This window comes from Suricata suricatta, chromosome 11 (assembly GCF_006229205.1).
Source record: "Suricata suricatta isolate VVHF042 chromosome 11, meerkat_22Aug2017_6uvM2_HiC, whole genome shotgun sequence".
NCBI classification, from domain to species: domain Eukaryota; kingdom Metazoa; phylum Chordata; class Mammalia; order Carnivora; family Herpestidae; genus Suricata; species Suricata suricatta.
Window position 1 is genome coordinate 99,974,236 of NC_043710.1, and position 15,021 is coordinate 99,989,256.

General features: G+C 47.3%; 1 protein-coding gene across 1 annotated transcript in view; it reads right to left on the reverse strand.

The window, feature by feature from the left end:
- Positions 1 to 5,661, reverse strand: part of EXPH5 (exophilin 5) — a 52,322-nt gene extending 46,661 nt beyond the window's left edge. Inside the window, exons 1-3 of the mRNA XM_029915686.1 lie at positions 5,625 to 5,661; positions 5,005 to 5,225; positions 4,700 to 4,737 (exon numbers count right to left, since the gene is read on the reverse strand). Coding sequence (XP_029771546.1) covers positions 4,700 to 4,737; positions 5,005 to 5,225; positions 5,625 to 5,661 — 296 coding nt within the window. The remainder of the gene's footprint in view (positions 1 to 4,699; positions 4,738 to 5,004; positions 5,226 to 5,624) is intronic.
- Between the last annotated feature and the right edge of the window lie 9,360 nt (positions 5,662 to 15,021).

The following is a 15,021-nucleotide window of genomic DNA, read 5'->3' on the forward strand; positions in this document are numbered from 1 at the left end:
TCAGTTCTGCATAAATGAGTAAGTTCTAGAGATCTGCTGAGTAACACTGTGCCAATAGATAAAAACACCGTGTTATGCGCTGAAAACTGTTAAGAGGGTAGAGCTCATGTGAAGTGTCCTTACCAAAACCAAGTCCAAAGTCTTCTTGTTGAGACTACAAGTCCCCTGACCACACTGGGTCAGAAGAGAGGAGACAGAGGAGCTGTGAGGAGACTTTCCTTAGAGAGGGGGGCTTTAACAGTACCACCGGACCTTCGTCTGTGTTGCTGGCTGTTTAGGGGAAAGGCTGCCTGGTGTCTGACTCCAGGGCAAGAAGAGTAAATTCCAGAAGCTGGTGCCAGCCAGCTCAGAGTAAAGGGAGACTGAAGGGAGGTTGCCCAGCTGGCGATCAGTCCTCACTTCCAGGGTTTCTCAGGCAGAAACACTGTGCATGTTTCCTGTGGACAAGACATGAGCCCCCGGAGAGGCCGAGGAGGAGTGGGGTTCTCTTAGTTCATGTTCACCAGAGCAAGCGCGACAGGTAAAACGACCCTAGTGAAGAGGCTGTGGGTGAATCACTGGGCTCCTAGGGACGTGGCGAGGTTGGCGCTGGGTTCCTAAGGACACGGTGAGGTTGGCAGAGAACAGGGGACACCACACACTTTCATCAAAGAAGCTGCAGGAGGACAGAGCCTGAAAACCCCAGATGGGTACACGAGAAAAGAGGCAAATGTAAACGCCTGTCCACCTAGAGAGTGTGGACCCCGTCCTCCAGCCATCTGGGCCAACACCCACGCCCCGGCCCAAACCTGTACCTCTCTGCCCATCCACCCTCTACCTCCTCCATTCAGGGCATGGGGAGGTGGAGGCTTTCGGGGAAAGGCGGGATCACACCCCTCTGGCGGTTCCGGGCTTCTCACTGCGGCACGCTGTGGGCGAGCCAGAGGAATGGCCGCAGCTTGGAATTAATCAGGTACCAGCCGGTCTAATAACCATATTGAACTGAGACTGTGTTTTGTGGTTTCAAGTGGCCCAAGGACTTTTATTACCTAACAGTGAACAGAAAAGTCATGGGACTGCTCGTGTTTTACCCAGTGGCATTACAGGCAAAGTTATAGATGCTCTCTGACGACATCCCAGGAGTCCAGCTTGATCAACATGACACTTACATGCATGTGCACTTTTTAACAATGTCTTTATGCTGTAAATACTGTCTTGCAGCTAACAGTTCTCACTTAGCCTTATATTAAGAACGCTGTGCTACATCAGTAGTTTCTTATCATTCTATCTCTGTTCCATAATATATGCACCTACTCCCTTATTGTTGGGTATGGGAGTTGTTTTTAATGTTTCACAACCAAAATGTTGAAATGCACATAGTCCAAACTTAGTGTTGTGTACATCTGTGATTAATACCTTAGGATGAATTTCCTTGAAGTGGAATTGATGAGACAAAGGACAGACATGATTTAGTGACTTATGAAACGTATCATCAAATTGCTCAGGAGAAAGGTTATACCAAATTTTTCTCCAACCAGCAGATTCTCTATGAAGGCCGATTTCCCCCATGCCCTTGCCAACACGAGTTACTATCATTCTTATTCATCTTTGCTAAACTTATACCTAAGAAAGCAAACAAAAAAGGGGAGGAGGTTTCATTAAAAATGTCTGATTACTGGAGAAACTGAATATTATTTCCTAGGTTAATTGCATATGCATGTGTGTGGTTTATTTTCTTTATCAATTATCTGGTCAACATGTTTGCTTATTATTTTAACCCAGGTGTCATGGAAAATACTAGTTCTCTGAAGCTCAAGGCCAAGGACAAAAAGATGTCAGAATTGGGAACTGCCGGTGTTGGCTTCAGAGTGCAGCTCACGGACAGGTCCGTGTGTCGTCAGCAGGGGCTCCTACAACAGACCACAGAGCGGTGCTCAGTGTGGTCCGCAGAGTTTTCCTGGTGGTTTCCCCGCCGTTATTCTCGTCTCTGTTCAGGCTGTGTTGGTAAATACAAAGGCATAATGTGGCCTGAGGACACAGGCACTATTGTCACAGCCACTGTCTACCATTATCCTCATCTTTTCCCAGCCAACTGCCCCAGCCTGGCTTGGCTGCACAGGATCACTGAGCGCGTGTGAGGGTGCTGGGCCTGGGCGGCGGGGGCGCGTAGACGGTGGATTCTGATCCCTTTGTTACTCCAAGTAACACCCATGTGTCTCATCTTCCTCTTCTTTAAACCACAGTATTTCAGGACCAGACTCCCCACTTACCCATGTGGACTTGTCCTCCCATTTAAACCCCAGTGCAACTATCCCAAACTCAATGGCCATATTTTCTAGGCTTTTTCCCAAGCTCCTCCGCTGCTTGCAAGGCCCTTCCTTATGTGTCCTTTGTCCTGTGATTCAACTCAGTGTTGGCACTGGGTTAAAGGACTAAAAAGAAAATGAATCTAATTCAACTATAATGAGCATTTAAGTTTGCAAGGATGCCATGAACACACGAGGAGACATCAGCTCGAACAGTGGGAAAGGATATGTACAAAATAGCTGTGTTGTCATACAGGACATGATAAGATCCTTAAAAGAAAAATAGTTTCTCTCCTCACGTTTCTGACACTAACTGCCCAGAGTTAGTGCAGACTCCACAGGTTAAGGGCTCGGTCCCACAAGACCTGACTCCACTTCAGACACTCATTTCAAACCCAGGCTCCTAGGACTTTGGACTGTGCACCCAAGGACGCTCTTCGCAGGTCTGATAATTTGCTGGGACAGCTCACAGAACCCAGATAAACAGTTTACTTACTACTGCCGACTTACTACAAAGGGTATTTATAAAGGATACAAATGAACAGCCAGATAAGAAAAGATATAGGACAAGGTCCAGACGTGTCCTGAGCAGAGAAACTCTGTCCCCATGTCCCCATGGAGTTTAGGGGTAATGTGCGTGCATTCCTGTTGGCCAACCTACACACTCTCTGAACTTCGTTGTTTAGGGTTTTATAGGTGCTTCATTATGTCGGCACGGCCAATCAAATCATTAGCTGTTGTTGATTAAGTTAGTCTCCTGACTCAGTCCAGCCCCTACCCTGTCCACCCCTCCCTGGAGGTCAGGGGTTGGGGCCGAAAGTTCGAATCCTGGTTCCTCTGACTCCAACTTCCAGGAGTTACAGACCCAGGTAAGGGTGCAAGGGTGATTATGAATAATAAAAGATTCTTCTCACCCCTGAGACTCAGGAAATTACAAGGGTTTTTGAAGCTCTATTCCAGGAACCAGAGACAAAGATCAAATCTATATATTTCTTATTGTATCACAATCCCACAGTAGAAAAGTAAGATTCAGGAAACATACTTCCTGGCAAATAACCGACGAGGGTAGAGTGTGAATTTGCCACTGCTCCTCACTAGTGATGCTCATTCTTCAGGGAATGACTGAAGGATTTGTAGAATAGATTGTGTGTGTGTAGGAAGGGGGTATAATTGAAGATCATCACTGGCAGAGAGACATTTGAGCAAAGGAAGTAAAATAGGAGTGAGGAGTTGCTTTTGTTTGTTTTTATTTCAGTGTTCAGAGGAAGTTCTTATTTGCCGGCCTTGCATCAAGAGAAATTGTCTGGGCTTACTTACAGAGGTCAATCATCCTTCATTATCTACTCATATTTTTGTTACTGGCCTGTGTCTTTGGGCTATCAATAAGAATCTCAGAAATTCTGAAATTCTCTCAATTCCTTGTTAGACACACATGGGAGAAGGTTCAACATGAAGATCACACAGCTCTTCTGGAGGCTTCCTACGCTCTCCTATAAAGAATAGATCTTGGAGGGGAAGTTAAAGAGTTCATTTTGTGGGAGCGCCTGGGTGGCCCAGTCGGTGAAGCGTCTGATTCTTGATTTCGGCTCAGGTCGTGGTCTCACAATCTTGAGATTGAGCCCCATCTCATTTCCACGTGCTGAGTGTGGAGCCTGCTTGGGATTCTCTCTCTTTCCCTCTCCCTCTCCCTCAAAATAAATAAATAAACTTGAAAATTTTTTTCCTTTCTCTGACCTCATGTCTGTCACTCACACAAACACCAACACACTGGATGACTGCTGCTTGATTCAGCAGGTTCACCTGAACGCTGGAGATACGAGAAAGACACCAATTTATCAGAAGTGCTTTTGCGCTTTTCTAGTTATCATTTACAGATTAATAATAACAGCAATAAAATAGAAACAGTTAGCCGAAATCTCATTCTCCATGTGTGACTTTATCCACCTCTCAGCGCCCTCCAAGGCCAGTCTCTCCAGGAGCCCTTTCGGCTCCCATCCCTCTGTCTCTCTCTCCAAAACCCCTGCCACCCATGAGCTACTTAGTCACGTGCAGCATACGATTGAAATTTCCATGCCGTCCGCCCGAAGACAGTATACATTTCTCGGGTCCTGCACTCTGCGTTACCACGGCAGACTGTAGAAACCACACAAACAGCAGGGCCTCAAAACGCTTGTCAAGTACCTCTCATTTGAATGAAATAAAAATATCGCTCATCTGGATCCCCAAAGAGATTGGGATTTATTTCGGTAAAACTCTCATCACGGTAAACTTGGCAAGGGGCATCTTTCCCCGTTAGCATCATGCCTGCTGATGGCACCGTGTTCAGCCTGGCTGCTTTGGACCGAGAGAGGAACGTCCAACATATTCAAGCGGACGCTGGGATATCAGGGCCCCGCGATCTGCCAGCGGCTTACCTGGTCGGTGCTCGGAGGCGTGGGGTAGAATGATGACTCTATCTCTCTCTCCAGTGACTCGGGACAAGCTTCAGAACCGAGATCGCCTGTGCCCGAGCCTGTGGAGGGGGCGCACGGAAGAGAGGGGCCTCCCCACGAGTGCCGACCCCGTACAGAGAAGGGCTTGCTGCTTCTTCACGAAGGGAAACAGCACTTGAAATGTCTTGGGTTTTTTGGTTTTTGTGGTTTTTTGTTTTTTGGTGGGAAGGAGGGCCTTAATCGTCAGTCGACCTTAATTATGTTTGCTGAGCATGGGAGCGAGCTACAGCTCCTGACACAAGTCCAAAGGGGACGGGGAGGAAATGAAAGCCCCCGCAGCCTCCCGTGGCTGCCTGGGCCCCTGCTGTCTGGAAGGCTGTCCACCTCCACCTGCCGCCGGGCGGCTCCCGCGTGCCAGCTCCCGAGTGCCAGCCCCCGCGTGCCAGCCCCTCCTCGGCCGTCAGGAGGCTGCTGCCAGCTTCTGCCCGCACGTCCTTGACCCGGCCATCTGCAGCCGGGAAGCAAGGTCCCGCGTCCCATGCCAGCACTCTGCTTTGAAGTCTGCCCACCCCTCCCTTCACGCTGATCAAAACGTGACCTTCAAGGCCAAGAGATAAAGTACTTCCTGAGATAAAGTATCTAACTGTTTAAAAGCTGGTGGAGGAATTGATGTCCTTTCGCAGTCCCTGGACTCACAGAGCGTAGAGTCCACTGGAATCTTCCAGTTTCAGTGCAAATAGGGGGTGAAATGTCAAAAGCTCCTCAAAGCGAGAAGCCTGAGTCCATGGGAACGCTCCTTTCTCCCTTCTCCAGCCAATCAGCCACAAGCCCTGCTGATTTAACCTTCCTAATACTTCTGGAGTCCCCTCCCCCTCTCCACATCACAAGTCAAGTCCCCTAAACATACCTCTTGTCATCCTGGCACCAGCCGCACCCAGGGCCATCTACCACTGACCGTCACTCTGCGGCGCCGGGCATCCCAGGGGCTCCCCGTGGCCTCCACATCCTGGGGCTTCCCTACCGCTGTCCACCACCTTTAGAATGCGCTTCCCACTTCTGTTCCCCCCACATCCTCTTCCAGACTCAAGTCAGGCATCATCTCCTCCTCCAGCAGGTCTGCCCTGAGACCTCACAGGGGGTTAAGTGACCTCTGTGTCCCTGTGCACGGCTGGCTTACTATCTGCCTGTTACAGGAGACACGCCGTTTTTTCTCAGCGTTTATTTTGTGTGGGGGAGGGGCTGAGAGAGAATCCCAAGCAGAATCCATGCTGTCAGCAGAGAGCCCCATGTAGGGCTCGAACCCACAAATTGTGAGACCACGATCTGAGCCAAAATCAAGAGTTGGACACTTCACCAACTGAGTCACCTGGCGCCCCTAAATATGCTGTTTGAAAACCTTGTCCCTCTCTGGTTTTGATTCTCTGGTACTAGGGTCACAGACGGAGCTCAAGGACGTCTGCTAAATAATGAGAGCTGTCCCACAGAAGTGCTGTTGATCCACCACATGGGGAAATCTACCTTCCGGGGCTCTCACCCTAGACAGGAACACAGAGGTCCCCAGCCTCTGAGCCCCAGTGCTGTGAGGCACCCCGAGGAGGGTCCTGGGGCAGTGACAGCTCCAAAGACAAAGGCCCTAACGTGGCAAACAGGAGCCCGTCATATCTGGCAGCTCCCTGAGACGTGACACTGCAGTGCTACTCCCGGCACCTGATGCTGAGGACTGCGTGTTCCAGGAAGGCAGGCAGATCCAAGCCAAAGGAGGTGGGGCCCCTACCTCCCGGAGAGACCCAAGCCACTGGAGGTGAAGAACCTTCCAGCTTTGATACCCGGGAGTGGCCTAGAGCGCCTCAGAGGTGAAGGTCAGATGAGCTGAGAACGGAAAAACATTTTAATCAACCTGCATCATAAAACTATCCTCGCTGGGGAGCTCTGCTGGGACCCTGTCCCGTTTACACTTGTTAGTGGGCTCTTAGACCCGCGCACATTGTTTCCAATAGAAAGGCATAATAAAACTGTATGTATCTTTTTGTGGCCGTGAATGCTCCTGAAGGACCTGAAAGGCCCAGAGCAGGGTGTGGAACTTGCCACATGGGGGAAATGGAAACAGCTGGGCCAGCGGCTGGAGCCAGAGCTCTGCGGAACCGGAACCGGGTGCAGGCTCCGCAGAGCAAGGTGAGGGTGGGGTCTGGTGTGGCTTTGAAGGTGGAGACAGCTACCCCGCAGGGGGTGTGTTACTCATCAACCTTTTAAAGAATTTTGCCAGGACGGCAGTGGCAAAGCAATTAAACCTCTGTGGACAGACATGACCTAATTTATTAGCCTTCCCAGTTGCCTTGTGTGGAGCCTGGGTTAGGATCACCTGCAAGAATGCGTTTGGATGGGATGCGGGGGTGGGTGCGGGGAAAAGGGGAGAAAGTGATGTCCTTACGAGGCGGGGAGAGCCCCGGGAAGCAGGCCAGAGAGAGCAGGAGGGTGGCCAGACCCTCCCTGACATGCTCCCCCATGGGGAAGGAGCCCAGTGGAGATATGGGTGAAACACCAGGACCCACAATGGAGGGGCAACTTTCAGAAAGCAGATCTCTCACGTGGCCTCTGGGCATCGTGATGGGGAGCTGTGGCGTGCCCTGCACCTCATGTGCAAACGCACGCGAGTTCAGCCAGCAGCTCATGCTACCCTCAATTATGGATAAACCAAAAGCCATTTAAAAATTTTTTATTTAGTTTTTGAGAGAGAGAGAGAGAGAATGAGAGGGGGAGGAGCACAGAGAGAAGGGGACAGAGGATCCTAAGCAGACTCTGAGCAGTCAGCACAGAGCCTGATGCGGGGCTTGAACTCACCAACCAGCGAGCTCAGGCTCCAGCTGACCTGAGCTGCAGTGGGACACTCCACTGACTGAGCCACCCAGGCACCGTCCCCTCCAAAAAGCCATTTTTATATACCTTTCTGTGATCTGGAAGAAAGGAAGAAAACCACACATAAAATACACACTAGCATGTAAAGAAAATACGCTGTTAAAACTTCTGCAGTTTAGGGGCGCCTGGGTGGCTCCCTTGGTTAAACATCTATGCTTGATGTCTGCTCGGGTCATGGTCTCACGGTTTCAGGAGGGAGCCCTGCAAGGGGCTCCGCGCTGACAGTGCAGAGCTGCTTGGGATTCTCTCTCTGCCTCTCCCCCACTGGATGGCACTCTCTCAAAATAAATGAATATTTAAAAAATTGTTCTGCAGTTTAAAAGCCTAAAAATGAAAAAGAAAAATCTAGGTCCCCAGCTGAGTTCTGACATGATTTAGATAAACATGCTGACTTTTTTTTTTAAGGGATTTCACATAGACCCACAGACGGTCCTCGGCCACCGGGAAGCCGGCGATGATTTGTCCTCGGAGCTCCGGGGCCCTGCTGTCACGCGTTCCTGCCGTTCAGCTACACCTGCAGGAGCCCGCTCAGGGGCGAGGCGCTTCAAGCAGCCAGGGGCTGGGAAAGCTGTGATTCGCGGGCAGCCTCGGGGCTCATGTGGCTGCTGAGCTCACTGGTGTGGCTGCAGGGGTGGGGCTGATGGAGATCACGGGGGCCCTCAGCCTGGCCCCACACCGCCACTTCTGCTCATGTGTCCTCTCAACTGCCATTTAACGCCCTTAAAGCTAAGGTATTCATTTCTCTTCGAACCTACACTTATCCACCCCTCTCCCCTGTCCCTTACAGAACATGTGGCACAGGTGCCTTGGGGGCTGTCAGAGTCCTATGTTCAAGTCCCATATCCACGCCTGGACATGACTATGGTCCTAAGACTGAGAAAAGAGAGAAATCAGAAAAACAATTTCTGGGGAAAGGATAATCGTGTTCTTTCTACCCTAAAGGGCATTTAGGGGGCTCAAGTGCACCCAGCAGGCTTTGCAGTAGTGCACAGAGTTAAGACGTCATCAGTCATGTATTCCTGACCAATCACGGACCAGCACAGAGAGGCACGCAACTCCTTCCTCTTGCTTCCGGCCCATATGTCCCGACCCTACACTGCTTTTCCCTTTTAGATACTCCTTGTGCTTCTGCGTTGCCTTCTTTATCCATTCCCTCCTACTTCCTGACCTTGGATGTGTCCGCTCAATAGCCAGTGTGCAGGACCTGTGGCTACAGCCGGAGAGCAAGTTCACAAGAGCAGGATCTAAGCGGCTTGTGGCTATTACAGCATTTGTGTGTCTGCATAACCCACACTTAGTGGGCAGTGAAACAAAACAAGCAACAAAAAGTAAAATGCCCTTCTTCCTGCTGCCAGACTAAACAGCTCCGGGGACAGAAGTTTCCTTTTGATCTTACCAAGAGGTTTTATTTTATTTTATTTATTATTTCTTAAATTTTTATTTATTTTTGAGAGACAGAGGGTGAGGGGAGGAGGAGCAGAGACAGAGGAAGACACTGAATCCAAAGCAGGCTTCAGTCTCTGAGCTGTCAGCACAGAGCTCAATGCAGGGCCTGATCCCATGAACTGTGAGATCATGACCTGAGCCAAAGTCGGATGTTCAAGTGACTGAGCCACCCAGGCGCCCCCCTACCAAGCAATTTTAAAGTGGGAAAGCACTAGAAACAAGGTTCCTTACAATTGAAGCAGGCACAGCCCTCTCCATTGCGCTTTGCTAGGACTCCTGGCTCTCCCTTCCCAAACCACAGGGTTTCTGGAAAATCAACACTCTCTGAACTTATGCAAAGGAATGTAGAGAAGATGTGCCAAGGGGAGTCAGTGCCCGATGCCCAGGCAGCCAGACTGGGATCGCTTCCTGCACCTTGGAGCCATCTAGGGATCCTTGGAAAGATACCCATGCCCTGCCTGATCATAGCCCAGAATGTCAGGGTGGGGGGCCGGCCTTGGTAATTTTGAGAGCTTCCTAGGTAGCTGTCATTTCAGCCAAGTTAGAGAACCACTGTCTTAGCAGAGCCTCTGGGCCAGGACCTGTCCTCCCAGAAGCTAAGACGACAACAAATATGTTAGTGCACAGGTGGGGACACAGAGAAAGCAAGAGCAACCCCCTTCTTAGTCCCTGTGATACCAACATTGTATCACTTTTAGCTGAACTAGATAGATGGTCTGTGGCCCCGGCTCAGGAAGTGCAGTTACTACACTTTCCCCCAGGGGGTGCTGCAGACTGACCCTAGGGCAGACCTTCTCTGGGCTGGCCAGAGATGCATCATGTGGCCTGGCCTGATGGTCATGAGCTCCAGGATCTGGAGCAGAGAATGTGAAAAGCAGCCACCACTTGAAGAATCAAGGGAATCCTGGGAGAAGGGCAGTGTGGGCTGTGACTCGCACGCAGAGTGTGTGGGCTGATCCCTGGAGCCGTCTTGGTTCCCCACGTCCTTCAAACTCCAGTTTCAGTCCATGCGTAACCTTTCTGCAAAGCCCTCTCTCCCTTAGGTGCCCTTAGTGAGACTCCTCCTTTCTACCCAAAGACCCTGACTCACAAAAACATGTGAAAACGGCAGGACCTGAGAAGTAGAGGCACGGAGAAGCAGCGGCCCGGAAAAGCCAGAGCAGAACTTGGCAACTCCCAAAAGGTGCAGAAGTGAGAGGAATGGTGAAAGAATACAGAATGGCCATGGACAGTTGTACAGGATAACAGGAAGGAAAATGTGTAAGAATTATCTGACAGGAATTGCAAAGCTTTAGCAATTTAAGCCTGGGCAGTGAGAAACTGCAAACCCTACAAGACATTAGAGGACAACAGGAATGGGAGAGAAAAGAAAAGTACAAGGCACTGTCCTCTCCCTGCTCTGCTCGGGGCTGCTGACAGATGAACTCTGCAAGCTGAGTCTCCAGGCTGTCACTCCCAGTCAGCTGCTTCCAGCCAGACACTGGCAGGACACTGGACGGCAGAAGAAGGAAGTCAGGGTTTTCTCCTCCTCCCTCGGCTTCATGCAAAGCTTCTGGCAGTGATTGCCTTCCTCATGCCTCCAAATCCCCAGACAGGCCTGCATGGCTGGCTGCAGTTTCTCTGGCGGGGGGTGGGGGGTGTGGGGGGGTGTGGATCATAGCCTAGGCTTGGACAACACCACCTGCTCCCTTTTCCTTTCCAACCAGGGGCGTTCCGGAGCTGGCTTGGACTGACTCACAAGGGCAGATTGTTAAAAACTCAGGAATTTTGCAAGCTGGTTGTTAAACTATTGCTAGCCTGAAATTGGCCCATACTACAAATCTTTTTTTTTTTTTTTTTCTCTCCAGGGGGAGCCAGTTACCAGCACCCTGCTGCCTCCAGGCCTCCTGCACCTGCCAGGCTGTGGTTTGCCTCACTGTCCCCTGATAGGTTTCTCTGCCTCTTTCTACCACTGCAACTACATTCTATTTTCTGGGAGGACTGCTTTCTGTTTTCCTGGCGGGACCCTGATTGATGTGCAGGCGATAATTTCCTAAAGAGCTTTGCCAGCTCCCTTGTGAGAGCTAAACACTAAATTCACAACAGGTAGAGTTTTAATTTTGTTTGCTTATTTGTCTAGGAATCCTGTTAATCACTCATCCTTGTGGTTGTTTAATGTTTGTTTATTTTGAGAGGAGAGGGCTCGTGCAAGCCTGAGAGCAGGGGAGGGGCAGAAGGAGAGGGAGACGGAGGTTCCCAAGCAGGTTCCAGGCTGTCAGTGCAAAGCAGCCCCTACATGGGGCTTGATCTCAGGAACCGAGCTGTGAGATTATGACCCGAGCCGGTATCAAGAGTTGGACGCTTAACCAAATAGGCTGCTCAGGCAACCCCTCCTTGTGATTAATTTCTAAAGCAGATTAACTTTGTTATAAATTAGAAACTTATACCATCCTGCCAGGATAGTGATTTGACGCTCAAAAGCACCAGATCTAAAAGACAACCAGGTCACTTGAAGCAGACCTCAGGATGAATGGTCTGCCCTCACGTGGGTTTGCTACCTGGCACAGAAAATGCGAAGAGGAAGAAAACTGAAGCATGACCCATTATCTGTGTGTATGAACAGATGTACAAAAATCACACTTCTCTGTACAAAAGCCGTTTCCCTACAGTTTTCTTCTTAGTTTCACAATAGCTGATGCAATAGCATCTGCCTCATCAACACTTCGTTGCTGTTTTTAATTTCTTTTTTATGTTTGTTTATTTTTGAGAGGGGGGAGGGTCAGAGAGAAAGAGGAGGACACAGAATCTGAAGCAGGCTCTAGGCTCTGAGCTGTCAGCACAGAGCCGGGCTGGGGCTCAAACTCACAAACCCATGAGATCATGACCTGAGATGAAGGCAGATGCTAACTGACTGAGCCACCAGGGTGCCCCCCAAATGTTAGTTTTTTTTTTTTAAAGACTTTAAAAAGGTAGAGGTGAATGTTGACCTAATCTCTAGATGGCACAACTTTCTAATCTTAAAAAGAACATTTTTTAAAAACTTGGTACATTTTGTTCTGTAAAAATGGGGAAAAAATCCTTTCAGATTCAGAAAAAGAAGTGCAAACTGAAAAATGGGAAATATATTTGTAATAAATAGGACAAAAGTCAATTTCCTTAAAGTATGGAGAAATACATAAATCAATTAAAAAAAAAAAAACCACAATGAGATACTATGTCAGACAGGATCTATTTCCCCAGTTACTCTCCTTCCCGGTTTTGTTGTGGACAACAAAGTGTTCAGTTTCAGGGGAGGGATCATGATTGGTCTAAGCCAAACATCCAAGTCCCATTTCCTGATTTCTCAACTCCCTTGTAGCAAGGGTGGCCTTGTGACCTGGTTCTGGTCAATGAGACATCAGGAGGAATCTGCTGGGATGGCCTACGGGAAAGCTCTAACTTCCACAATAAAGGGCAGATATAATTGGCTCCACCATATTCCTTTCTTCCCACCTGGGACAGACATGTGATGTTCAGAGCAGTTGCAGCCATCTTGTGTTGCAAGACCCCATCCTGACATCCTACACCAGCTAGTGGTTACCTACTTCCAGATATCCTGCTATGTCGGAAAAATTTATCCCCAGTTTGTTGAAGCCATGGTTAGATCTGTTACATATCAGAAAAAACATTCTGAACACAAATCCCAAAATAAAAATGGGCAAAGATATGAACAGACAATTCATAAACCATGAAATGTTAATTAGTTAGTTAACATATGAGAAAAGTTCAAGTTTATTATAACCAGTGCTAGAAATTAAATCAAACTTAAAATTTTCTTTTTTTCCCCCCTAAAAAGTTAGCAAGGATTTTTTAAATAATAATTCCATCCAGGGCTGGGAAAGTATGTAAAGTAGTAGGCTTCCAGACTGCCAGTCAAGGTGAAATTTGGTAGAACATTTTTTTGAAAGTAATTTGGCAATATGTCACAAATTTAGAAAATATGCTATAAACTAATGATTCTTTGGGAATTTGCCTTACAGAGCCAATTTAAATTGAATTAAGAATGTGATCACAAAGGTATGTCACAGTGTTATCCAATAAAGCAAAGGAAACAAAAAATTAAAATATCAGGGCACCTGGGTGGCTCAGTCAATTTGAGCATCAGATGTTAGCTCAGGTCATGATCTCACAGTTCGTGAGTTCAAGCCCCACGTTGGGCTCTGTGTTGACAGCCCGAAGCCTGCAGCCTGCTTCGGATCCTGTGTCTCCCTCTCTCCCCACCCCCCCCATTTGTGCTCTGTGTCTGTCTCTCAAAAATAAATGAACGTTTAAGAAAAAAAAAACCTAAAAAAATAAGAAAAAATCAAAGTGGCTAAAATATTAAAAGAGAAAAGATTAAATTATAAAATAGATATGAAATAGTATGCAGCCATAATGTTGATATGAGTCTTTAATTTGAAGGGGTGATTTTTATGTTAGATGTTCCATAAACAAACAAAAACGTACACAATATGACCACAACTGTATACAGTCAATGTAGGTGAAAACAGTGTGATGGTTCCTAAGGAGTTAAATATAGAATTACGAAATACCACAATAATTCTGCTCCTGGTCTATACTCCAAAGAACTGCAAATAGGGACTCCAATCCTTGTAGATGAGTTCATAGCAACACTATTCTCAATAACCAAAAGGCAGAAACAACCCAAATGTTAATCAATAGAAGAATGGATAAACACGTTGTGGCATATACATACAACAGAGTATCATTCGGTTTTAAAAAAGCACAAAGTATATATAGAGTCTACAAAATGAATCAACCTTGAAAGTATTATGCTAACTAAAGCAGACACAAAAGGTTATATATTGGGTGGCTCCATTTATATGAACTATCCCGAGTAGGTAAATACAGACAGACCAAAAGCAGACGGGTAATTACCAGTAACTGAGGGTGGGGGAGGGTGCCAAAATTAAGAAGAATTAATGGGTTTTATTTGGGGTGATGAAAACATTTCTAGCCTTGTGCCCAATTATCCCAATACCTTCTGTTGAAAAAACTATCCTTCACTGAATTGCCTTTGCACCTTTGTAAAAAAATAATAATAATAAATAAATATATATATATATATATCAATTGGCTCTATTTTGGGATCTACTTCTGGACTCTATATGTTCTATTAATCTATAGGTCTTTCCCTTCACAAATACTACGCTATCTTGATTACAGTAGCTTATAGTAAAGCCTTAAAATCAAGTACTGTGATTCTTCCAACTTTATTCTTCTTTTTCAAAATTTTGTCTATTCAGTGCTCTGGCTTTTCTAATGGTTCATTCCTACTATATGAAAACTTAATAGAACTTTGTCTGTTGATTTTATATCCTATCACCTTGATAAATTTACTTCTTAATTCCAGGATTTTTTGGTGGGAGTGGCAGATATGTTTGGAAGATTATCTTTTTTCTTTTTCAACATTTAAAAAATGTTTTTATTTATTTTTGAGGGAGAGAGAGAGAGACAGAGCATGAGCAGGGGAGAGGCAGAGAGAGGGAGACAGAATCTGAAGCAGGCTGCAGGCTCTGAGCTGTCTGCACAGAGCCTGACAACGGGATGGCTCAAACTCACGAGCCTTGAGATCATGACCTGGACCCAAGTCAGATGCTCAACCAGCTGAACCACCCAGGTGGCCTCGAGGGATTTTCTTTGTAAACAGTCATGTTGTTTGCAAATAGGGACAATTTTATTTCTTCCTTTCTCATATGTATGTCTTTTATTTCTTTACCTTGGCTGATACTTGGTAGGCCCTTAAGTATGATGTTGAAGACTGTACATCCTTGCTTTGTTCCTGATCTTTGGAAAAAAGCATTCAGTCTTTCACCATTAGATATGATGCCGGCTATAAATTTTCTTGCAGATGCCTTTCATTGGGTTCTATTTCTTTCTTGCCAAGAGTTTTTATCATGAATGCATGTTCAACTGTCAAACGCTTT